This window comes from Sprattus sprattus, assembly GCF_963457725.1.
Source record: "Sprattus sprattus genome assembly, chromosome: 3".
NCBI classification, from domain to species: domain Eukaryota; kingdom Metazoa; phylum Chordata; class Actinopteri; order Clupeiformes; family Clupeidae; genus Sprattus; species Sprattus sprattus.
The window spans coordinates 5548186-5572775 of NC_137922.1; the positions used below are offsets into that span (position 1 = coordinate 5548186).

Genomic DNA, 24590 nt, shown 5'->3' on the forward strand with positions numbered 1-24590 from the left:
CAACTCTGGAATCAATATGATCAGTATTTTGCATTTTACAAAGAAATATTGCACTTAGATTTTGATGAATTGTATAAATTGAACTTGAAAATTTGATAAAAAATTCATTTTTATGGATTTCATTGTGAAAACCTTCAAGAAATATTTGTAAAAATACTCTTCAGAGAAGGGAAGGAAACACAATCTGAACAGGTCAATAATAATACTTTTTTACTATAGTAAATGTGATGTTTCGGTAGTGACAATTTTTGGAAGAGGAAAAACATTCCAACACATTCTGAAAATACAATATAAAACTTGACTGTTCTTTTACTAGATAAGTGTACTTTACATATGGTACAATATACATACGGACAAAGTTTTGGGAATAAAACATACAAAAAATCAAAATATTTCCGACCTGACTTTGCACCAATTCGGTAGAATGGCCCATATATTTGATTCAAAAAGGCTATGTGCATAGATTGTATTGGGATCATATTATCACTTTTTACAAATATCAAAATTCAGATTTACAGATATCCATACAACACACTGGATGACATAACTGACATGGTGGCTGAGGTCAATGACATTTTGAGCCAGATGTGTTTTGAGCGATACAGCACAGATCCTTCCACACCACATACATATCTCAGCACTGGAGTATGGAAACGGGTTGATGCTGATAGATTATTAACAGTAAATTAAAACAATACTTGAGTTCAATATCATTTATTCATTTTGAAAATTGACATGCCTTCAGAGAAGGCTTAGCTGGCCCTGTGGGTCCGCCACTGGTGCATGTCTGTTTGTAGGAGTGTGTTTGTGTTATTGTGTAGCTGTAAAAGATTCAGTGTTATAGCATATACAATCACGAAAATCTAATCTCCGTTGACCTGTGATAGAAGGTGAAAGAGCTATTTAATGTGAAAGGTAGGTGGTGAAGTACAAATCTTAACCATACGAAACGACATGAGCCAGTATCTTCAGACTGCAGAAAGGCACCAACATCCTAAAATGTCCCACCAACAAAGAGGCTGCTATGCAGGTCCAGCAGGTCCAGATTAATACCGCTAAGATTGCGGGGTCAAATACATCGTTTTGTTCTTGACACACGGCGATGGTGATTATATCGTCTGTTCACAGCACTTGTGTCCAAGGTGACTGGCTCAACTAGATTTTGGGCTACTGAGGGCGTGATCGAGGGTTACGTCTAGTAGATGTAAATTAAGGAATAGTTTGCTTATGCTACAAAATTGCAGAGCAGTTGCTTTAGACTGCGGATGATCAATTCATTAATATGGATATTATATTAGGCCTATATAGGATACAGATTTCAGGTACAAACTACTAAAACACCATTTTTAGATGCGGATTTCGGGGGGTTCTTTACTGACAGAGAAGGGTTGGAACACAAATGGAAACACGGACGAGACAGCAAGGGAAAATAAGCGACGATTAGTAAAAAGTTCTCATAAACGTGCCAATGCGTTTAAAATGAAATATCACGATACACAATGCTCAAAGCTGATAGTACAGTACAAGTTGTACACATTCTTAAAGCAAGGTTGGTCTTGTTGGAATGTATTATCCGATAATGATCGTCCTATTTCATTAATTAAATCATGGAAATCATGAAATGTTAGTGTTCCTGCCATGGGCAGATCAGGGCATTGTGACGCATATGAGACGTTATTGTTAGCTCATTAGCCACGGTGATGCCACGGTTATGTTTCAAGTATTCTCACACAGAACTTCAAATTGACTGAGCAATACAGTTCATCGAGCTATCTGCTTCGTATTTTAAAGGTTTATTTCATTTTTCGGACTCTGGTAATCTCAATCTCACAATGTCGGAAGGAAACGAGGTAGGCCTAAGTAATAGTTTAATTTCAAAACCATTAGACTTGTAAGTGTTTTAGGGATGGTATATTTATGGCTTAAAAATGGTTAAAAGGAGACAAAATGTCCCTCTCTGCTTAGGTGCCCTGTTAATTAATATTTGTACATATTGCTATGGGGCTTTAGTTTGTGGTGCTAGCTAAAAAATAAATAACAGCTTACTCAACGGGACTGTTTCTCTCGAAATGCGGTTGACCAAACACACCCCAGGTGTATAGTTGGTCAAGAAAATGTATGTATGAATGAATACAAAAGAAAAGAAAATATGGAATTCAAATGTCTTACTTATAACTGTCATAAGATCAGACATGTCTAATATGCCTAGTTGCCATGACAGCAGAAGTTACTAATTGTCATGATGACATGCTGAATAAAAGTTTAGCATACAGGCATGTTGTCAAGACATCTTTAATTGTTAGTTGTCATGACAACCAGTTGTCATAGCAACAATATGACAGGATGTATAGGTCAATGTTGCCTGGGTGTTTCTAGGGTCTTTGTATAGTACTTAAGGTGGTTGCTATGGTCATTGCAAGGGTGTCACTATAATTGTTGTGGTTACATAAGTAGTTACCTGGGTGCTGCATTGGTAGTCAAGGTGGTTGCTAGGGTGTTGGTATGGTAGTCAAGGTTTTTGCTATGGTGGTTGCTAAGTTGTCATGATGGCAGTGGTTCCTAGGGTGTGGCTAGGTAAATTGAGGTAGTTGCTATGGTCATTTAAGTGGTTGCTAGGGCATTGCTAGGGGAGACATGGTGGTTGCTATACGGTGCAGAGTGTCAGTAAAGAAAGAAAGAAGGATAGAAGGAGAGGGAGTGAAAAGTTTGGCTATTTATGTTGGAAAAACAAACAGACAGAAAGCATTGACTGAATAAGAGAGGATATGACTTGCATTTTATTCCAAAATCCTGAAGGGACTGACTGCTGAGAATGAACTGATGATTACAACTAACTATGTGTTTTCTCTTAGTCAAAGAAAAAGTCTTGTGAGGAATCAAGAGCTGAAGGTAGTTCTACAACGAGGACCAAAAGGTTTGATGCAGGTTAGTCTATGCCAAATTCCATAAAAAGTGTGTCAATAAAAGTAGTCAAAACTAGTTTTCGTTCCTAAAATAAGGTTTAATATCTAACAGTCGATACAAGTTCCTTGGTGCCATAAGACCCACTGCTAAAATGGTCAACATGACCCACCACACATGCTAATAATACATTTGCTTTCTCAGATCTGGATCATATGAACCTCTCCCCCATGATACGCCACCTTGTGGAGAACATGACTGAAGAGTAAGAGACAAGAAAATTCAGTGTTTCCTGTCGGATTGGAAAGTTCCAATGTTCTAAAATTCTTTTCTCTTTTGCAGGCATTGGAGAATTGTCTCTGAGGCTCTATGTGTGCCTGTGAGTTTGATTTCGCCACATAAAATCTTCCGTATATTACTGTTCTATTATATATGGAGGGTTGATTTACATATACATTCTCTAATATTCTTTATTCTTTAATATTCCTCTCTGATGAAATACCTTATTGTCTGATTTTGTTTACTCAGAGGACCAAAGAAGAAGTTGGCCATCTTTGTGCTATCATAGTGAAGAAAGTAGTCCAGACTGCTCATTATTACCTGCTCCCAGTCCTCAGTGAAATTCTGGGTGTTCCTGTTTCATCTGTATGTGGAATGACAGGATCAGGGCAACACACATTTTGGTATGTACAGTAATAACTGGAATGTCTTGTTTATCCTTTTATTTTCATAAAACACAAGATTTGACTGTTTAGTACTACTGTCAAAAATGACACCCTCATGACTGCAGATCATGCCCTCCATGTTGTGAAATAGCACCGGATTCATCGTCATGTTTTAGTTAACTATGTGTAACTAGCTCTGTGTTGTCAGTTATACATGTGGTCTTTATGCCTTGGAATAGGGTTAGCACCTCAGAGGCCAAGAGACCTGAAGGGTCATCTCTACGCCAAGGATCTCAGGGGATAACAAATGAAATGCTCTTGGCAGCACCCAAGAAAGAAGTTGACAAGGTTTCGCGAGAATCTGTCAGAATAGTCAGTGGTTTGGATCTAGTTGTGCCTGCCTTACCAGAGCGTTATTCTTCCATCTCCGAAAAGATTGTTGATTTGACAGCCTTGGGCACAATTAAGGACTATGACTCTGGTCCTTCTACAGCACCCATGATGACTGAACACGCTAAAGCCTCCATCCACTTGCTCAACCAGTTTACTGGCACTGAATTTCAACAAAGGGCATCAAAGCAAGTGAGTGAGGTTTTGTTCAAAACTTTTGAGAATGATTCCCCAGTTGAGGAATTTGCTGAAGATGACGAGGAGTCAAACGCCAAAGCAGAAAGTCAAACAGACCTCTGTCAGTTTCATGATTTCTTTCCATCGGGTCCCCTGTCAGAGTCTCTTGCAGTTGATCTAGTTGAGGATATTATTGAATCCATGAAGGACAGAATGTCAAGCCAAGAGGTTCATTCAACATCATTTGATGTTGTTGGATGTGTTATTGAGGGGATGAAATATCTTTTGGAGAAAACACAAGCCCTAGGAACTGTTGTTTCAATGAAAAGGATCTACAGATCAACATCTCAAAGAATGTTCAATGCCATTGAGAACATGGTGGGGAAATTGTTTTCCAAATCTTTTCACTCTGACAGTAAAGAGAAAATGACAGTGGCTTCAGCCATTAATGTCACTAGTCAAGTAATTTTGTCCATGCAGAGTGTACTTCCCGATCTCAAGACGGCAGAAAATCTAGAGCAGGTAGAGCTGATTGATAAGATGCTTAGTGCTGTGTTGAATGAAGTGCAAATGATTGACATTGAAACAGAAACAGACAGGTCACAAAGCCCTGGATTGCCATTGCCATTGGACTCCTCAGTATCATTTCACTCAGAAATAGATGACCAAAGCAAACGCTCCGGTACCTCTGTTCCCTCAGAAGTGTTTGTCGAAAGGATTTCCCCTCTTCTGACGCATACTTTTGTTGACATGGACACTGCTTCACTGTCATCTGGATGTGCAAATGAAATCATCGGTAGTGTGTTAGACACCATTTTAGAATTGGAAAAACGTGTACCCATCACTGGAAGTCTGGAAAGATTGATCACTGAAACACAAATAGGTCAATATTCCTGTGATATTGCAGATCGAGTACATAAGACACTAAAAGGTTATCATGGTCTGCAGACCATTTCCGTGCCAGTTGGAAAGAGTCTTTCAGATTCTATTCTGTGCAAACTACCACCTAGAGCTGAGGGAAAGAATGAAATTCCTTCAGGGTTCATTTACAATTATGTAGAGGAGGCTGTGAAGCGACTACTCCTTTCATGTTTGTTCCCCTCAGTATCTTCTGACAATCAAGAACATTTACAGCACAATCTAGAGACCTCAAAATCATCACCTGAGGTGTTTGGAAATACAGTGAACTTATTCACCCAGGTGATGACCAACGAAGTCATGGTGGAAATCAACATGGAAATCATGGTGGAAAATTATGCTTCTGACTTGAAGGAATTAGTCAAGGAGGATCAGAAACTCTTAGACAAACAGGCAGAGGTCACTAACGATAAATCATCCACCACTGACTCAAACAATCTGCTGCCTTGTACTTTTGACAAACATAAAGATTTGATGCCAAATAGTCAGTGTAAAGGAGTCAACAGTTCATCTCACCTATGTCTGTTAGAGTCCAACAAGAATGATTATGCCACCTTGGTCTCCATGCTGGTCATTCGACTCCTGAAGAAAGTCAATAGCTTCCACCAGGACATTGGCACCCAACAGGATGGACTTTCAGATAATGTGCTGGATATGTCCAAAGACGTGATTCGGAAGATTCTGTCTGAGCTCGATACAGCTTTTGGCATGACAGGCGATGAAATCTATCCTCAAGACGTACATTTTAACCAGATCTACAGAAATGTTTTCGAGGATCTTATTCTTCAGTTTGGGTCTAAAGATGTCCTCCGTTCTGCCTTTGAATCAAAAGATCAATCTTTTGAATCATCACTGGTAGAAACGCTAACAAAAGAAATAACAAAGACTTGTAGCCAAACCAGCATAGCAGCTTCTACACACCTCCCTTCAATTCAAGCTGCAGTTGGACAAGACCAAGGAAGGGAAAAGACCAAGAACAAAATGTTTCCAGCTTGGTTGAAGATGCCAACAATGAAATTCAAGGTGGAGTATCATGCATGCATCATTTAGCTCATGGAGTTTTGAACTGTCATACAGCCATACTGTCTATACACTACAAGATGTACTGTGCCCAGTTGTAGGGTATATCTTTTAGTTACTATATAACTATATGTTCTTCAGAAACCAAAGCGAGGATCCCAGAGTCAGAGCCAGCCCTCTCCTGTTGCAAACACTAGTAAGTTCATGGTGATATTTGAAGCAACACTTCAACTAGATGTAACTATGTTCACCTGCTATAAATTAACCAGTTTGGATATGGAGGATATATAAATCATTCCATATTTTCTCACAGAGCTCAGTGAGACGCTGGCTGAGGTCACCAAGGCTCCTGTATCTGCTGGCCCACTGGAGATGCCACAGGAGGAAGAGACCGTAGGGTGCTGTTTCTTCAGGATGCCAAAATTCAAGTTCTCCTTCAAGGTGCCGTTCAGTTCCTATACGAGATGTTGTTGTAATTTTAGACATTATGTGTACTAATGCTGATCACAGAGGCTACTGAGAGAAGAACAAATTGGTGTAACAGGATCTGTGAGTATGCCATTTAGATATTTCTTCATTCATTTAAATTTGAATTTGAAATGATTAATCTCTCTCTTGCTTAATCAGAACATACGGAAAGGTGCTAAAATTGGGCATTGTGAGGATAAGTCCTTTGAAGAGAACATCAACGTCTAAGGTAAGTGAAACTGAATGTCTGAACACATAAAGATGCATCCATTCACTGTAACATTGAGTATTCACTAAGTAAACATACTTGGAAAGTGTTTTTTTCTTCTTCACCATCTCTTTTTCAGCCTGTGCAACATCTTTTGAGACTCGGCTCAATGAGGTTACTGTTGAACTGACTGCTTCTTAGAGCCAAGCTAAACTGGAAGAGACTGCATCTAGGCTGACCAACACATCTACTCCAGAGATGGGACTGTGCCACCTAGTCACCAACACAGCTCAATGATCCGTTGGATCATCAGATCCTCTTAGAACTCTTTAGTCCTTTCAACTTCATTTTTTTGAACCCCAGTCTGGCTATTTTAATTAAACTTATTATTGCATGCATATTGGGGTGACTTTGCCATTCGTTGGGTAATATGAGAATGACTACATACAGTGGTGCTTGAAAGTTTGTGAATCTGTGAGGGGTTCTTGAACAACAGCTTTTAATTAGTGTGCTTGCCTGTAGGACAAGCACAACTATTGTTCTTCTTAAGTTTTCTATATTCTCCTTTCTGCCGTGTTTTTCTTGCGACTAATCAGGCCTCGCCCGATTGAGATAGAGATGCCGTTCGAACACTGAAATGTCCGGCCCGAACCGGTGCAACCTGCTATATCTTTTCGTGGCGGTACTCTTTGCCACTCTTTTTTTATTCCTCTTTTTCATCACCTTTTTTCCCCATAGACTTGCATGGCAGAACTCTGTGGCTTTGTGACTTCATAATGGTGTCTTTGAACTGGCTTGCAGCTGTGCTTCACTGACACCTGCCCCAATTGACCTGTCGCTAAGCCCCGCCTTTCGAACGCAGACGGGCCAATGGCAGTTTAGTAACAGCTGCACTCGGACATCGTGAGTTTACAGCTCCATAGGATAGCATTAGAGGCCGTGATTTTTCGGTTGTTTTATGAGGTTTGTGGTAATGTAGGTTCAACAAATGCTATGTTAATGCTAGTTACTAAACGTAGGTCTACATTCATATGTCTTCCAGATTAGTTAAATTTACTGAATGTGAATTCATTGTATCTTTCCCATGCGGTGCATGAACAATGCTGGTATTGGATGTATTTATCTGCAATCGCGATGACCGTGAGTTGAGGCTTCTCCCTCTTGCATTGAGCTCTGTAAATTCTCGCCTCAAATTTAAGCTTGTTATCCACCATATCGAGTTTTAAATTGTATACATATCCCTCCATTGCATAATTAAGTCCCTTTTGAAGGATTCTAGGCGAAATCAGGCCCTTTTGTCTCCAAAAGTTGTCTAGAGCCTCTTGGGATATAGTTTTGTCACTGATAGCTGCCATTGTAAACTCTAGTCAGCTCAGCTCTGATAACGTGTCCGAGCTAGCAACAGTCACAATGGAGGGCGGGGCTTAGCGATAGGTCAATTCCAAGGCACTTGTTCTCTCAAATGCAAATTCTCTCAAATGCTTCAAATTTGGTTACATTACTCAGACTGTTTTCTTCCCATGTCTGATCCTTTGTGTGATGTTATGGCTGCACCGTCAAAGGTCATGGCCGCAACAGAGCAAGCACACTCTCGCAGTTCGTTCAAGAAACGCATTCTAGTTAATTTTAATCTCATAATAAATCATATGAATTTAACTGTGCTTAATTGTAGGATATGTCACAAGATTGAAGCTGAAAGGTTACCCTTGCATTGTAGCCTGACGATGTCATACTCATAATTCTAGTCAGAATATGAGTCTGATACTGAACTATTGGGCTGTGATTATGGGGCGTGTTTCAACGAACCAGGGGGAAAAAATGCCTCCGCTCAATTGGATACCTAGAACCAATCAGAGCAACGTAGTATGACCATCTGATATATTAAAACTTTAACCTGATCCCGTAGGAAGGACGGCAAAAACATATTTTCGATCGACAAATGCCTTGATCGTGTTTCTCTGTTCCTCTTTCAAAATGAATGCGCTGTCAATATCTGTTGAGATATGCCTGTTCACGTTACTAATTAGCAGCAAGGATTTGTGGTGTAAGTGTTAGCAATGACCTAACAATAATGGTCTAGAGCGCTTCAGTTAAGACATACAATCCTCGGCAACATTCGTGTTGCACATATACAACTAACCGAGTCAATGTAGACATAAAAAAGTTGTGTAGATAGCATCATTTACATAAAATATGTCCCACTTACAAGCCGGATACGCTGCCATCTTGAGAGGATTTCGAATATACCGCTTGATCATCTGTCCATCATCGTATAAAGCCCGCCTTGACAATTTGATTGGTCCGGCTTTATCCGTCCGATGAAACTCTCTCCCAACTAGCTCAGAGCCAGACCAAATCTCCCTGACCAAAAATGTTGTGGGTGGGGTTTGGGCTGGTATCCAGGCTACTTGCATTGTGTTCTGTTGAGAAGTTGCAGATGTACAATCACCATAAAACTATGTAAGACTGATGAGCTGAACATACAGGGATATTACACAAACCAGCCCACAAACTACTCTGGAGTCCCATTGGATGCATACAGAGTGGACTTGCACCCTTTTGAATGGAGAAAAAAAAGTTACAGTGATCATTGTTGACATTATTTTTCTTTTCACAATATTGCACACCATGAACTTTACAAAATAATGATTCACCAATTAATAATTAAAAATCAACATCACTATGTGAAAAAACATCACCAACACCATCAAACAAGGACGTTATGTATGGGACTGTACAGCCACACATAATAGAGGCTCAGGGTTCAACTCAGGCCTCAGTGAAAAATGAGAGTCCAACACATACATGCAAACCAGCACGCTCACATGTAGAGACGTGCCATTGGACAGGAGTGTGTGTGTGTCAATGGTGGATGAGATATGGGCAAGGTGTGGAGTGTAAAGGCAGGTGTTTTCTAGTGTTTAGACGGTATGGATCCTGATTTCACCGCTGGTCCTCTGATGAATCACATGAAGGGTGTCTTGACTAGAGGAGTTCGGGATGAGAGTTCCACTCCAGTTCTTCCTGTTCTGACATGAGATGGGTGCTATCCTGTCCCGTCCTGGCCATGCTTTTGGGTTGACAGTCCTGGGAGTTTTGTCGGACGTAGCAACTAGGGATGCACCGATACCAGTATCGGGTATCGGGCTGATACTTCGTTAAAATCCTCATACTCGTAATCGTTTCTGAATTGCCAATACCAAGCACCGATACCCCTCATCAGTATTTCACTACATCAAACTGGTCGCGCTATGCGGACACAAAATGTGATTTGTTGTCCTACCTGTCCTACCACTCTCTGCTGGACTAGCAAATAGCTTATTTGCTATCTTGTGTTGCACTTGCTTGATGTTTGACCGTGTAAGGAAAGTTGTTGACTCACTGGTTTGTCATAGTGTCAAAGTTAGCTAATTTTAACAGTTTCGTAAGGTTTAGCCGCTAGCATCTTGTTAGTGATTAGCAAATCAGTTGTGCTGCCTTAACGACGATTTGGGCTAATTTTAAGATAGATGACGACAGGAGTAAGGCACAGTGTAAGATCTGCACTGCTGCGGTGCCGAGGGCTGGAAAGGAAATTACTTTGTTTAACACAAGAAATGTGATTAAACATCTGAAGACACATAGTTCACTTATGCTAGGGGCGCAAGACTGAAGCAACCAAAAAGAGAAAGAGGTAGAGAGAAAGACTTATAGTACCACATAGGTTAAGTGATTTTTTTGTTTACTTGAGTAGGAGACTCTTTTGATCCTTTTGGAACTGAAATGTGCTCATGTGCTAATCCAGTAGTAGTTCTGTTCACATTTTGCTAAGCAGACTGTGTTGTTAACCAGCAGCAAATCGAATTGCCTTTATCTGGTTATATTTGAAATTTGTCGAATGTAATGACATTGGCCCTCATTCTCGACAGCAGTTGGGAAGACTTTCAGAAGGATTTCAGAAGGAACTCCACTTTGCAGGATTTAGGAAAACATTTGCCATTCTCCATAGTTTTTTCTTCTGAACTTCAGAAGACTTTCAGCACGCGAAATAGCAGTCGTAACTCTGCCGGAATCTTCTCAAATGCGATTCCTCGGGCCATCTTGTGGTTATTTGAGGAATTGTGTTGAGGAATGACATTTGAAAAAACTCTGTGTTAAAAGGGTTAACGGTTGAATTTGTGAGAACCCCTTGGTGATTGCGTTCACGTCAACTCTACAGACGTCCTCGGATTACACTAATTATAATAATAATAAATACGAGAATATTTGTATCATTCACAATTACGTTTCACTTTGGACGAAGCGTCTGCTAAATGACTGAATGTGATTGTAAATGTACACGAACACTGCAAATGTAAGTGAATAAATAAATAAACACTAAGCCCAATCTCTAAGAACTGTCACTGCACTTACTGCTAATTATACGCCTACTCGTGACCAGTCTTCACACCTATGTAGGCTATTTTGGCTGACAGCACTGACTGTGATTTATACTCCTACTCGTGACCTGTCTTCACTATGGTAGCCATTTTTCGTTTTTTTTTTAAAGTGACTTCTTAAATGTGTTTTACGGACTTTGGAAGTTCAACGTAAGAAAATATCTCCATCTTATTAATAAACACCTGTTACGAGTTGCTTTCATGTGGATTTGGGAAAATCTGACAGCACACTTGGTTAATGGCTGCGTGCCCTAATAAGGAGCTGGCGGGGCGTGTATGTATGCAAATCCACTTTCACAAGAACGCGCATCAATCTAAGAAACTAATCGGAAGGAACACAGCTGAGAAGACTTCGGCTGCTTATGAACACATTTTCAAGCGTGCGGGAATGCAGCGGAAGCGTTTCTCTTACGTTGTTTTTGCGAAGTCTCTTTGAAGGCTTTTTTTTTTTGTTAAAACCAGAAAGCTCTGTTTATTTTTGGCTTCGGATAGCCTTCTGTTAATTTTGTACTGTAGGCTTGACATAATCTGCAGAGGATAAAATAAAATACGCCTCCAAATTAATTGCACTTTCATGGAGACCAAATCTAAGAAGTATCGGTATAGGTAATTGCATAACACAGATGTTGCTGTGACTTTATGTGGCTGGCGCTGGAGTAATTTGATACGTCAGTGTCAGGGAAAAATATGCGTTAACAACATTTGTCCCATGACTAAGACGTGACGTCACGGAAACGGATCTTTGAAAATAAAAACTGTGACTATATCAATTATTTTAGAAGACGAGACAAGAGACGAAAATGATAGTGGTGGACTTACGGACAATTTAAAATGTAATGAATACTTTTTTCGAAACTTGCATGCACCTAGTGCAGTGCATCCCTTATATCATTGGTTGAATGTTGCCCGGTCCTGTATCCATCCTCCACTCCCTGAGATGCCCAGACATGCAAGTGACGCCCTAACAGACATTTTTGAATGGGTCAAGTTCAAGCACTCGGTAATGGAAGATAATGAAAAATCGATTTCTGGACATACTTTAATTATAACTTGACAGAAAATTTAAAACACAACACATTACAATAACCGGAGAGAATCCATGTCGCTTGAAAATAGGTGGGAAAAAAACCTCAAGAGGCACCTGAAAGTGCACTACCCTGCAATTTATGCCACAGTAAATTAGCTAGTAACTGTCAATGATAACTAGCTAATGTTTACTAGTTTTTAGCATATATTAGCCAACGTTAAGTCAATCTCAAAGGGGCAGACAATGTCTAGGGTGTCAACTTGGATTGCTTGCTAATAATTATCGAATTGAAGCCTCTGCAAATAACCGCCCAAACTTTTCGCTATAACTTTAGCTAACGATGCGGTAGCATACAGTAGCTAAGTTAAACTAGCTATCAATATCTAGATAGTAAACTCATTGCAAATTGGACATTAGGACAGGCCACGCATGACCTCAATCGAGAAAAAAAACATTAATATGTGATTGGTTTACATATCCTTGTCTAGTTGGGCAATTTTAATTATCATTGGCACCACTTTCCACTGTCAAAACTAGCCATCTAGCTAAATCTGTTGGTTATCAGATTGAACACCAATTATTATGGAGGACATGTGGTTGAATTGGCTCTAAGGGCAGGTAGGCATAGTAGTTGTATTGTGCCATCACATCATTTGAATCTTCAAAATCTAGACTTGATATTATCTGATATTTTAAAGATAATACTGTTAATTAAGTATTGCCTTAAAAATATTATTTACATTTTATTATTTGGAATTCAGCTGTAGGCATATACTAGGATATCTGTATATATCTTAAAGACTAATGTATCCACAATTTAAGTACTGCAAGCTAGACTGTTCTCAGAGTTCATACACATTTTGACCAATGGATTTCCATGACTTTTCCATGTCGCTAAACCAAATTTCCATGACCTCACTTTTTGTGAAATCTCAGTGTATACTTGAAAAAGTGATCAAATGTAGTATTTAAACTAACAATGAAAATTCCAAAGCACACAGTTTACAAAAATGTGCTGTTTAAGCTCGGTGTCATAAACTTTTGTTAGCATTTGAATATGCTTCCATAGGCCATTGAATGCTGGGCGTGCACAAAAATCCAAAATGAAAAAACAAAATGTTTGAGAAAATGTGGCAGAATACCATCACAGATTTTTGATACGTTCTACTGTACTACTTTGCTCTTTTGGTTAAATGCTATTGCAATTCATGAGCTTTGTACCCAAACTGACATTAAAAAGGAATCTTATCTAATCCATTTAGAATACTGTTGAAAAAGATGGAGTAGCTTCATGACGGGAACATAACGTAGGGGTGGAGCACACAAAATGGATAAAGCAGCTGAGAAGCCGAGGTCTGTTCTGGAAGAGGCTCTCCCAGTTGGCTGCATTTCATTAGCCACTGGGCCCAATGCACTTCGGAGCAAGAACATAGTTTCTCTTTACGCATATTGTCCTTTGAGGTGGTAGATCACATAAGTACCTTCATGCACCTTTGTTTCGACTTCCTACCTATAGATATACAGCTCTTATTTGTCAAATGTTAATAGTTCAAACACAAGCTCTTCTGCTTAAGTATAAGAAAGGTAAGAAGAGCAACTAGGACTTACTTTTCCGGCAGTTGCCATTGTTTGGTTGTGGAGAGTGAATAGAGAAGTTTGCAGCTCTGTCTGGGAGAGAAGAGAGGCTGAGGAGGAAACTTCTCTGTCTTAAAAAGTGTTGCCCTGTGCTGAGAGGGGTCAGCCAATTAATAATAAATCAGGCTGTTATTGTTTAATTTGGAACACAGGTTATGTACTAACCCTCTCTACAGACAAAATAGTTGTAAATGGGGTTATAGTTGTTAATTGTTTCAAAATACCAAAAAATGTTCTACAGATAGTCTAGACACGATGGCAAATCAGTGGCCAAAGACAGCGGTCAGTCCTCACAGGATCAGAGACTGGAACATCTCATGCCAGGTCAACTATGATCCCCAAAACACCACACTACCAGCAACTCCTCCAAGCCACTCCTCCAGGTGGAAGGATTATTTATGGCATTATTTCATAACCAAACTGCTCCCACCAAACTCCATCTATCAGACAGTACCAAAGATGTTGGACTCAAGCAACTGTGGCTGATATGACTTTCAACATATGAACTTTTAAGTCTGAACCTTCTTAAGAACACACCAAAGTTCTCCCACCCAAAGGCTTTTATCTGACAGTAACAAAGACACATTTGACTTGACGCTATATTAAAAGACTGCAATTTACTGCCCTCTGCTGGCATCATTATGCCATGTCACCTCTGGCTTGGAAAGAACACACACTATGCCTATGAAAACAAATATACACTTTATTGAAATATTAGCACAGATGTTGGAGGCCATTGACAGATATAGTAATATTATGACAGACGCCGAAGGACACTGTGTGAATGAGACACAGAAGAGAGTTTCCTGCTGCCTCCCATAGTGGTGACAAGAGATGATTGTGTTTTGAGCTTCTCTTCATTCAGTCAAGTGTCCACCCAGCTTATTATGGGTCCCTAGTCCCTCACACACGTTCTTCACACACTGTAGTCAGGTCCCGCTCTGCTCCGCTCTGCTCTGCTCTGCTCAACGCTTCTTCCAGGTGAACTTCTTCCTGGCTTTAGCCTGGCCTGGCTTCTTCCTCTCCTTGACCCGGGGGTCAGAGGTCAGTAGACCAGCTAGAGAATGGAGAGCAGTAGTTAGAACCACCAACACAGAATACACACTTAAAACCTGCTAGATAATGGAGAGCAGTAGTTAGAACCACCAACACAGAATACACACTTAAAACCTACTAGAGAACGGAGAGCAGTAGTTAGAACCCCCAACACAGAATACACACTTAAAACCTGCTAGAGAACGTAGAGCAGTAGTTATAATCAACACAGAATACACACTTAAAACCTGTTAGATAATGGAGATCAGTAGTTAGAACCACCAACACAGAATACACACTTAAAACCTGCTGTGTGATATACGATTATATAAACTACGAATAACATATTGTCTGTTCAGCTGTGAAAACTATGTGAAGGACCCACCTTGTCTCACGTGCTCCACTTGGTCGTCAGGTAAGAAGGTGAGGAGAGCGCGGGAGAGGGCCAGCCGCAGCGCCCCAGACTGGGCAGAACGGCCACCGCCACTCACGCTGGCCTCCACGTCGAAGCGGCCCAACATGTTCACAAAGTGCAGTGGGAACACCAGCTGCTCCCTGATATGGAGAAAGAGAGAGAGAGGGGGGGAGAGAGAGAGAGAGAGAAAGAGAGAGGGAGGGAGAAAGAGAGAAAGAAAGAGAGAGGGAGAGAGAGGGAGAGAAAGAGAGAGAGAGGGAGAGAGAGAGAAAGAAAGAGAGAGGGAGAGAGAGAGAGAAAGAGAGAGAGAGGGAGAGAGAAAGAGAGAGGGAGAGAAAGAGAGAGAAAGGGAGAGAAAAAGATGGAAGGACTATTACTGTCCTCTGCAATAAACCCATCTGGTGTCCCCACCCTCTGGTCTCAGACCAGTGCTGTAAGCTCTAAACACAACCACAGGTGGCAGATCCATGGGGAATGATCCAGAATAAAGCTGTTGGATGAAAATGGCAAGGCCTTTTACTTTCTACAGACATGGAATCCCACGTGTGATGAAAAATAGGTAGCATATATGCGTGTGAGTATATGTATGTAGGTATGTTTGTATGCATGTGTGTGTGTGTGTGTGTGTATTTGCATGTATGTGTATGTATGTATGTATGTATGTATGTATGTATGTATGTGTGTGTGTGTATGTGTATAATATATATGTATGTACTGTATGTGTGTGTGTGTATATGTGTATATATATATATATATATGTGTGTGTGTGTGTATATATGTGTATATATATGTGTGTGTGTGTGTGTGTGTGTGTGTGTGTGTGTGTGTGTGTGTGTGTGTGTGTGTGTGTGTGTGTGTGTGTGTGTGTGTGTGTAAGCAGTTTCTGCCCCACATCTCCCACTGGATGCACCGCGTCCCGCTCTGTCTCCACGGCGATAAGGCGGAGGAGGTGCAGGCGCTCTCTCTCTCGCTCAGAGGCAGTCGTCTGTGTAATGAACTTTCCTCCCATATCAAATAGAACGAGCGGGGAGGAACAGCGTGCCAGAGAGAGAGAGAGAGAGAGAGAGAGAGAGAGAGAGAGAGAGAGAGAGAGAGAGAGAGAAAGAGAGAGAGAGATTCAATCCTCCCAGGGCCGCAGCACTGACTGGGCTGTGATCTGCATGCTAACTGGGCACCAGTGCTACCATCTCACAGAGAGATGCACTAGACCAGTGGTTCTCAACCTTTTTTCAGTGATGAACCCCCTGTGAAATATTTTTTGAGCCATGTACCCCCTAACCAGCGCAAAGCATTTTTGATTGAAAAAAAATATGTAATACACAGCGCTATGCCATCATTGTCTGATTTATTAAACTGTCAACACTGAAGATTGAACATTGTTGCATTGAACTGAGGGCGTTTGCAATTACATTTTAGTAAGAAACTTGTGCTTGTGCTTCACTGAAAATCTTTGTCAGTCTTGGTGACAGGGAGACAACTGCTGTGATCAAGCTCTTCTGCACAGTCTGTTTCTCTGCTTTGTTTTGATCACAGTCATTGCAGAGAAAGAGGCCTCACATAAATATGAGGAGGCAAAGGGTAGCTGCTCCAAAGCGCTCTCTCCCAGGTCAGGGTGCTCCTGTGTGAGTGTGGATTTGGCAAACTTCATCTGGAGGCCACGGTCAGATGACACTTCCAGGAGTGTTTCCAGATTAGTGACAGGTAGCTTACTTCCACATGCTTCGGACAAGAGAAATGGGGTTTTCACCCAATCCAGCTGTGTAGACTTATCCTCCATATCAGGAAAGTAGGAAATTGAAAATGAAATGTTTTAACCAAATTCGTCAAATGTCCCACGATGTCCAACTTGACTGGAGCTCTGTCCACATCCTCACTAGAGAGAAAATCATCCATCTGAGGAAAGCAGGTAATATTCCCCTGTGCAGAGGCTCTTCTCCACAGCTCTGCTTTCTTCAGGAAGCCTCCCACCTTGTCATACAGTTTTAAAATGCTGGTGTCCTTTCCCTGCAGATATATTCAGTTCGTTCAGTTTGCTGAATATATCTGCCAGATAGCACATATTTGCAACTGTGTGGCATGCGGAGATCTGTGCTCAATCATAAAGGTGTGTACTTCAGATCGTAATTCCCACAGCCGTTTGAGTATTCTCCCTCGAGAGAGCCAACGCACTTCTGTGTGCAGCAGGAGTTGTGTGTGTTCAGGTCCCATGTTTTCGCAAAAACAATTGCGCTTATAATACAGTTACTTGCCAAAACGATAGAAGACATTCCTCCAGAATACCTCTTTTTAAAGAGTTTGTTGCCATTTTGTGATTTCCGCTAAGAAAAAAATAGTTTTTCACACAAATGCGTACCAACCTTCTGACTTCAAGTTTCAATGACCTTCCATTACGTCACTACTTGCGGAAGGATACTTGCGGAATGAATGAAAGAAGCAAAAAACCTGTTGCCAATGGCAGCGGTCATAAACTTTTCGCAGTGTGAATCAAGAAATTACAAACCTGTGAACGTAGACATTTAACCCACATATGGATACAAATCAACAGAATTTTTAGGAACATTCTGAAGAGCCGTATAATAACTATTTTTAACGGATTTTTGAATGGAGGCTAATTTTAAATATATCTTTAAAAAATCTCACGTACCCCCTGGACTACCTTCATGTACCCCCAGGGGTACGCGTACCCCCGGTTGAGAACCACTGCACTAGACAGCATCTCTGCCAAGTTTTATAATAACAACAGAACCAACACACACAAACACACATGCACAGACACACACATAGCAGAAACCAACCTGTCCTGCAGCACAGGGAAGCACTGCAAGTGATCTTTTCCATTGATGGTCATCTTTCCAGACCCGCCATCTCTACAGACTACAGAAGCTGTGGCTGTCTTCCTCCTGCCTGAGGGTCACACACACACACACACACACACACACACACACACATTTTCCACCTTTAATACGCATAAAGGCCAAGAACATGACAGTATTCCCTTATAATATGAAATCCCTAAAGAACTCACATGTGCACTTTAAAGCCTTATGTTAGTCACTCACACTCTGTGCTTTGTACGCCCCAGATGCTGTTACCTTAATATACCATACATTCACTTCTCGGTCACTATGAAATTAGAAGTAGGTCCATACATATGGCATATGGCATTTAATTAGTCTCAAAAACCGTGCAAATAAAAACGGTGTGAGTGCTCATGATACAAGCGCACAGAACAGTATGCACAAGTGGAAAAGCATCCTGGTAAGGGGTCGTGTCCATGTCACTTTTGACAAAACACTTGTCTTTCTATTTAGAGTGTTTAATTAGAACATTTAGTTTTCCCTTTGCTGATATCTGCTAATTTTGTATTTCCACCCAGAAATTAGTTGTTAAAAAGTTATTCTACTATATCGTAAGGAGGTATGGATGTTCTTGAGATGAAGTGATTGACAGTCTTCGCTGGAAGAGACTAGATGCAGTACCTGAATCTCTTAGTCTGGGAAGTCCCGCCCCACTTCTTCCGGCCAAATTGATTTTGCCTCTGCAGTGGGTCTGGTCAACTTCGGATAGCCGTTCATTTCAAGAGTTCCAGAATCCTTGGAGCCAATCACAAACTGGCTTTTGGCTACCTGGCGCGCCATTGGCGGATTTAAACTTACCACGGCTACGTTACAAAATCTACAGCACGGAGAGTTTTTAAACATTGGACATGGTGGCCGCCGAAGCACCGCAAAACTTCGATAAGGCAAGTTTTCTTTGAAAACAGAACAGAAACTTGCCCTGGAACAATTCATACAGAAAAAATATGTGTTTGCTTTATTACCGATCATTGTATCGTTGTATAGTATCGTTGGTCTGATTGGTTAAAGGCGTGTCCAATTACGTGAGTGAAGCGGATCGCTAATGAGTAGTTGGCCAGACTAACTGAGCAAATGGAATGCAGTGAAGGGGCAGGGAATTCCCAGACAATGAATCTCTGCCATTCTTGTTTATTACGTGGGAGTTTGTAGTCGACCTTAGTTTAACTTACCATTGTTTTAGCATTTTTGGTAACTGTTAAATGTAAAGGTTTTGATAGTCAGGTCCCGTTGGTTGTATGAACAGACCCTCTGTGGAAAGTTCTTTGCAGTTTTTTTCCAGTAAGTCTAATGTTTTAAAATATGACTCCTCGCACTGCACTGGAGGAGCATTCCGCACGAGTAGCTAAGACCAATTGGGAACATTAGCCAAAAGCACCATAGAGATCACAATGAGCTTATCTTAATACCTTAACCTTTATGTCAGATACAAAGATGATGAGGAACAGGATAACATGAGCTGGTTGTGTTAAGTTGAGCACCAGTTTGTCAGAATTTGTGGGTTTTTGTTTGTCCACCCGCCTCTTGAGAATGACCGCAAGTTGTCAATGGGATTAAGGTCTGGGGAGTTTCCAGGCCATGGACCCAAAATATCAATGTTTTGTTCCCCAGGCCACTTAGTCATCACTTTTGCCTTATGGCAAGGTGCTCTATCATGCTGGAAAAGGCATTGTTCATCACCAAACTGTTCCTGGATGGTTGGGAGAAGTTGCTCTCGGAGTTGCCATGCAGGCTATTCTGTGCGTTCGGATCATGAGCAAGTGCATCACTTTTATAGCCTGGATACCAGACCGAAACCCCGCCCACAACATTTTTGGTCTGGAAGTTCAGTCTGGCACTGCTCCATTGGGGAGAAATTATGCCTGACCAAAAACTAGACAGCCAATCAAATTGTCAGGGCGGGCTTTATACGATGATGGACAGAAGGCTTAAGTTGAATTAACGGTAGTTTAGTTAGTTCAGTTAATTGTGTATGTGCAACACTAATGTTGCAGAGTATTATACAGTGCCACTTGAAAGTATGTGAACCCCTTAAGCACTTAAGCGTTTTCTGTTGTTTTACCATGATTTTTCATTTTTTTATCACCAATTTTCCATAGATGAAATGTCAGGTTTATGTTTATCATTTGCATGTACTTGTTTAGAGGAAATTGTTTGAGTAGCCAAAAAACTACATGAAACATGGAATTAGTCCATTTCAAAAGTAAGTGAACCCCCAGCTGAATTGGTAAAGTCAAGCAGGTTACAGATTCAGTGAAACTTATTTGGGTGCTTAATTAGTCAATTAAGCAAACCGATCATCTGAGACATCCTTAGGGAAAGGTTTGGGCAACACAGATTAAAAGAGAGAGGAAACCAACCAAACTACTGTAGTGCCAAGGTGTACCCACACAGATCAACAATGTCGAGAGGAAACGAGATATCCGAGAACATCAGGAAGAAGGTACTGACAGCCCATCAGTCTTGGGAAAGCTATAAGACCATCTCCAAAAGATTCCAGCTCCATCCATCCATCCAAGACAAATTATTTTGAAATGGAGGGCATTCAACATGACTGCATCTCTGCCTAGAAGTGGACGCCCATCAAGACCATCACCAAGAAGCACCAGAAGAAGAATAAATCAGGTAAAAGTCAACCCACACATCACCTCTAAAGAGTTTCGGACCTCTCTGGCAGCATCTGGGGTAAATGTACATGGGTCTACAATCAGACGAAAATTGTTGGTTTTGATTGTGACAAAATAATTCTATCTCGGACTCATCTGTCCAAAGAAGGGACTTCAAGAAGGCCTTTGGTTTATCCAAGTGCTCTCGGGCAAAGTTGAAACGGGCAGTTTTGTTCTTTCTTGAGAGCAGAGGCTTCCTTCTAGCAACCGGATCATGAATGTCATGTCTATTCAATTTTCGTCTGATTGTAGACCCATGATTGCTTTCCCAAGACTGATGGGCTGTCAGAACCTTCTTCCTGATGTTCTCGGATATCTCGTTTCCTTTCGGCATTGTTGATCTGTGTTGGTACACCTTGGCACCACAGTAGTTTGGTTGGTTTCCTCTCTCTTTTAATCTGTGTTGCTCAAACCTTTCCCTAAGGATGTCTCAGATGATCGGTTTGCTTAATTGACTAATTAAGCACCCAAATAAGTTTCACTGAATCTGTTACCTGCTTGACTTTACCAATTCAGCTGGGGGTTCACTTACTTTTGAAATGGACTAATTCCATGTTTCATGTAGTCTTTTGGCTACTCAAACAATTCCCTCTAAAAAAAGTACATGCAAATGGTAAACATAAACCTGACATTCCTTCTATGGAAAATTGGTGATGAAAAAAATGAAAAATCATGGTAAAACAACAGAAAACTCCTAAGTGGTCAAGGGGTTCACATACTTTAAAGTGGCACTGTAGGTCTTAAGTGAAGCTCTGTAGACCATTATTGTTAGGTTATTGCTAACGCTTAGACCAAAAATCCATTGAAATACATAGTAGCTAGCTAGCCTTGCTGCTAATAAGTATAACTTGAGCATGCATATCTCACAGATATTGACAGCGCATTCATTCGGAAAGAGGAACAGAGAAACGCGATTAAGGCATTTGTTGATCGAAAAGATGTTTTTGCCATCCTTCCTACGGGATCCGGTAAAAGTTTTATGTATCAGATGGTCATACTACGTTGCTCTGAATGGTTCTAGGTATCCAATTGAGCAAAGAGGCATTTTCTTTCCTGGTTCGTTGAAACACGCCCCATAATCACAGCTCAATGGAGCAGTATCAGACTCATATTCTGACTAAAATTATGAGTATGACATCGTCAGGCTATCACTTTTATGTCCACAGGTTTGAATTAAATGCCATACATAAGGTCACGTTTACTCCCTGACTTGTTCACCTGATAATAAGGCCTCCTTCCTGAGTTAGCGAGTGAAGGTCCTGAGACGTTATAGCGCCATCTTAAGGTGGTCATTTATAGCTACACAGAATTTAGGGAGTGCTACACCTGCCACCTTGAATGGATAGTCTACAACGTCTGCCACCTTCAAACGATAACAACCATTATTTTGTATCTTTTTTTATTGTATTTGTATTACTTTTTAGCAATCATTAATAATTTAATTTAATTTTAGATTGATATTTTTCTAATGTTTTCTTAAATTATTTTATTTAAGTTTACAAACATTTCTCAAAACCATTCGTTTTGGTCTTCGATTTATATTGAGTTTAGGATGATCCCCTGGTGGAGACTGCTATTGAGAGTCTGTGGGCATCGGAGGTGATCCTTACCCACTGCTGTGCTGAAGGCTGCCCCCTGCTGGTCGTGCTGCAGAGGGGGGATTTCCTGTTTGCTGCTCTGCACCTCCAGTTGCCGCCGGTAACGCTGCACACACTCCTCCTCCAGCGCACTATATGGCATGCTCAACAGCCGCTCCATCAACTGGATGAACCGTGCATACTGAGAACGCACACAGATACAGAGACAGACAGACAGAGAGAGACAGAACGACACACACACACACACATACACACACACACACACACACACACACACACAGACAGCAGAGAGTACCAGTATGTATTAGTACTTTTACCAACCGTGTGAAATCTTCTTTGTATAATTAATCATCAAATTTGAATGCATTTTAGTATCAAGCCGTACATTTAGGAATGGAAGTAGTTGGACAACATAAGAGAGATAATCTCAACCAGTAACTTCATAAGAAACAGAGATCACATCATTATCGGAGATATTCTCAACCAGTAACCAGTAAGAAATAGAGATATTCTCGACCAGTAACCAGTAAGAAAGAGAGATATTCTCGACCAGTAACTTCATAAGAAAGAGAGATATTCTCCTAAGAAAGGGAGATATTCTCAACCAGTGACTTCATAAGAAAGAGATATTCTCAACCAGTAACATCATAAGAAAGAGATATTCTCAACCAGTAACTTCATAAGAAAGAGAGCTATTCTCAACCAGTAGCATCATAAGAAAGAGAACTCACATCATTATCAGAGATATTCTCAACCAGTAGCTCCTCCAGTTCTTCCTTCCGTAGCCACCTGCTTCCCACGAGGGCGCTGCAAGCAAACACACACACACAAATATAGTTCCTTAGGGAAACATGATACACATCCAAATACACACACCAACAGGTGGAGAAGAGCAAGAAGAGAGACACACTGACAGGTGGAGGAGAGAGAGAATAAAGACACACTGACAGGTGGAGGAGAGAGAGAATAAAGACACACTGACAGGTGGAGGAGAGAGAGAATAGAGACACACTGACAGGTGGAGAAGAGCAAGAAGAGAGACACACTGACAGGTGGAGGAGAGAGAGAATAGAGACACACTGACAGGTGGAGGAGAGAGAGAATAGAGAGAATAGAGAGACACAGACAGACAGGTGGAGGAGAGAGAGAATAGAGAGAGAGAAGAGAGACACAGACAGACAGGTGGAGAAGAGAGAGAAGAGAGACACACAGAAAGATGGAGAAGAGAGAGAGAAGAGACACACAGACAGGTGGAGAAGAGAGAGAGAAGAGAGACACACTGACAGGTGGAGGAGAGAGAGAGAAGAGACACACACTGACAGGTGGAGGAGAGAGAGAAGAGACACACACTGACAGGTGGAGAAGAGACACACTAACAGGTGGAGAAGAGACACACTAACAGGTGGAGAAGAGAGAGAGAAGAGAGACACACTGACAGGTGGAGGAGAGAGAGAGAAGAGACACACACTGACAGGTGGAGGAGAGAGAGAATAGAGAGAGAGAAGAGACACACACTGACAGGTGGAGAAGAGACACACTAACAGGTGGAGAAGAGAGAGAATAGAGAGACACACAGACAGGTGGAGAAGAGAGAGAGAAGAGAGACACACTGACAGGTGGAGGAGAGAGAGAGAAGAGACACACACTGACAGGTGGAGGAGAGAGAGAATAGAGAGAGAGAAGAGACACACACTGACAGGTGGAGAAGAGACACACTAACAGGTGGAGAAGAGACACACTAACAGGTGGAGAAGAGACACACTAACAGGTGGAGAAGAGACACACTAACAGGTGGAGAAGAGACACACACTGACAGGTGGAGAAGAGACACACTAACAGGTGGAGAAGAGACACACTAACAGGTGGAGAAGAGACACACTAACAGGTGGAGAAGAGACACACTAACAGGTGGAGAAGAGACACACACTGACAGGTGGAGAAGAGACACACTAACAGGTGGAGAAGAGACACACTAACAGGTGGAGAAGAGACACACTAACAGGTGGAGAAGAGACACACTAACAGGTGGAGAAGAGAGAGAATAGAGACACACACTGACAGGTGGAGAAGAGAGAGAAGAGAGACACACTGACAGGTGGAGTAGAGAGAGAAGAGAGACACAGACAGACAGGTGGAGAAGAGAGAGAAGAGAGACACACAGAAAGATGGAGAAGAGAGAGAGAAGAGAGACACA

At 41.3% G+C, this 24590-nt stretch overlaps 1 protein-coding gene across 1 annotated transcript in view; it reads right to left on the reverse strand.

Moving 5' to 3' along the window:
• Nucleotides 1–14512: 14512 nt before the first annotated feature.
• mrps9 (mitochondrial ribosomal protein S9) overlaps nt 14513–24590 on the reverse strand; it is a 22232-nt gene continuing 12154 nt past the window's right edge. Inside the window, exons 7-11 of the mRNA XM_080833830.1 lie at nt 23128–23203; nt 22409–22577; nt 18073–18181; nt 15248–15417; nt 14513–14884 (exon numbers count right to left, since the gene is read on the reverse strand). Coding sequence (XP_080689956.1) covers nt 14793–14884; nt 15248–15417; nt 18073–18181; nt 22409–22577; nt 23128–23203 — 616 coding nt within the window. The 3' untranslated portion in view covers nt 14513–14792. The remainder of the gene's footprint in view (nt 14885–15247; nt 15418–18072; nt 18182–22408; nt 22578–23127; nt 23204–24590) is intronic.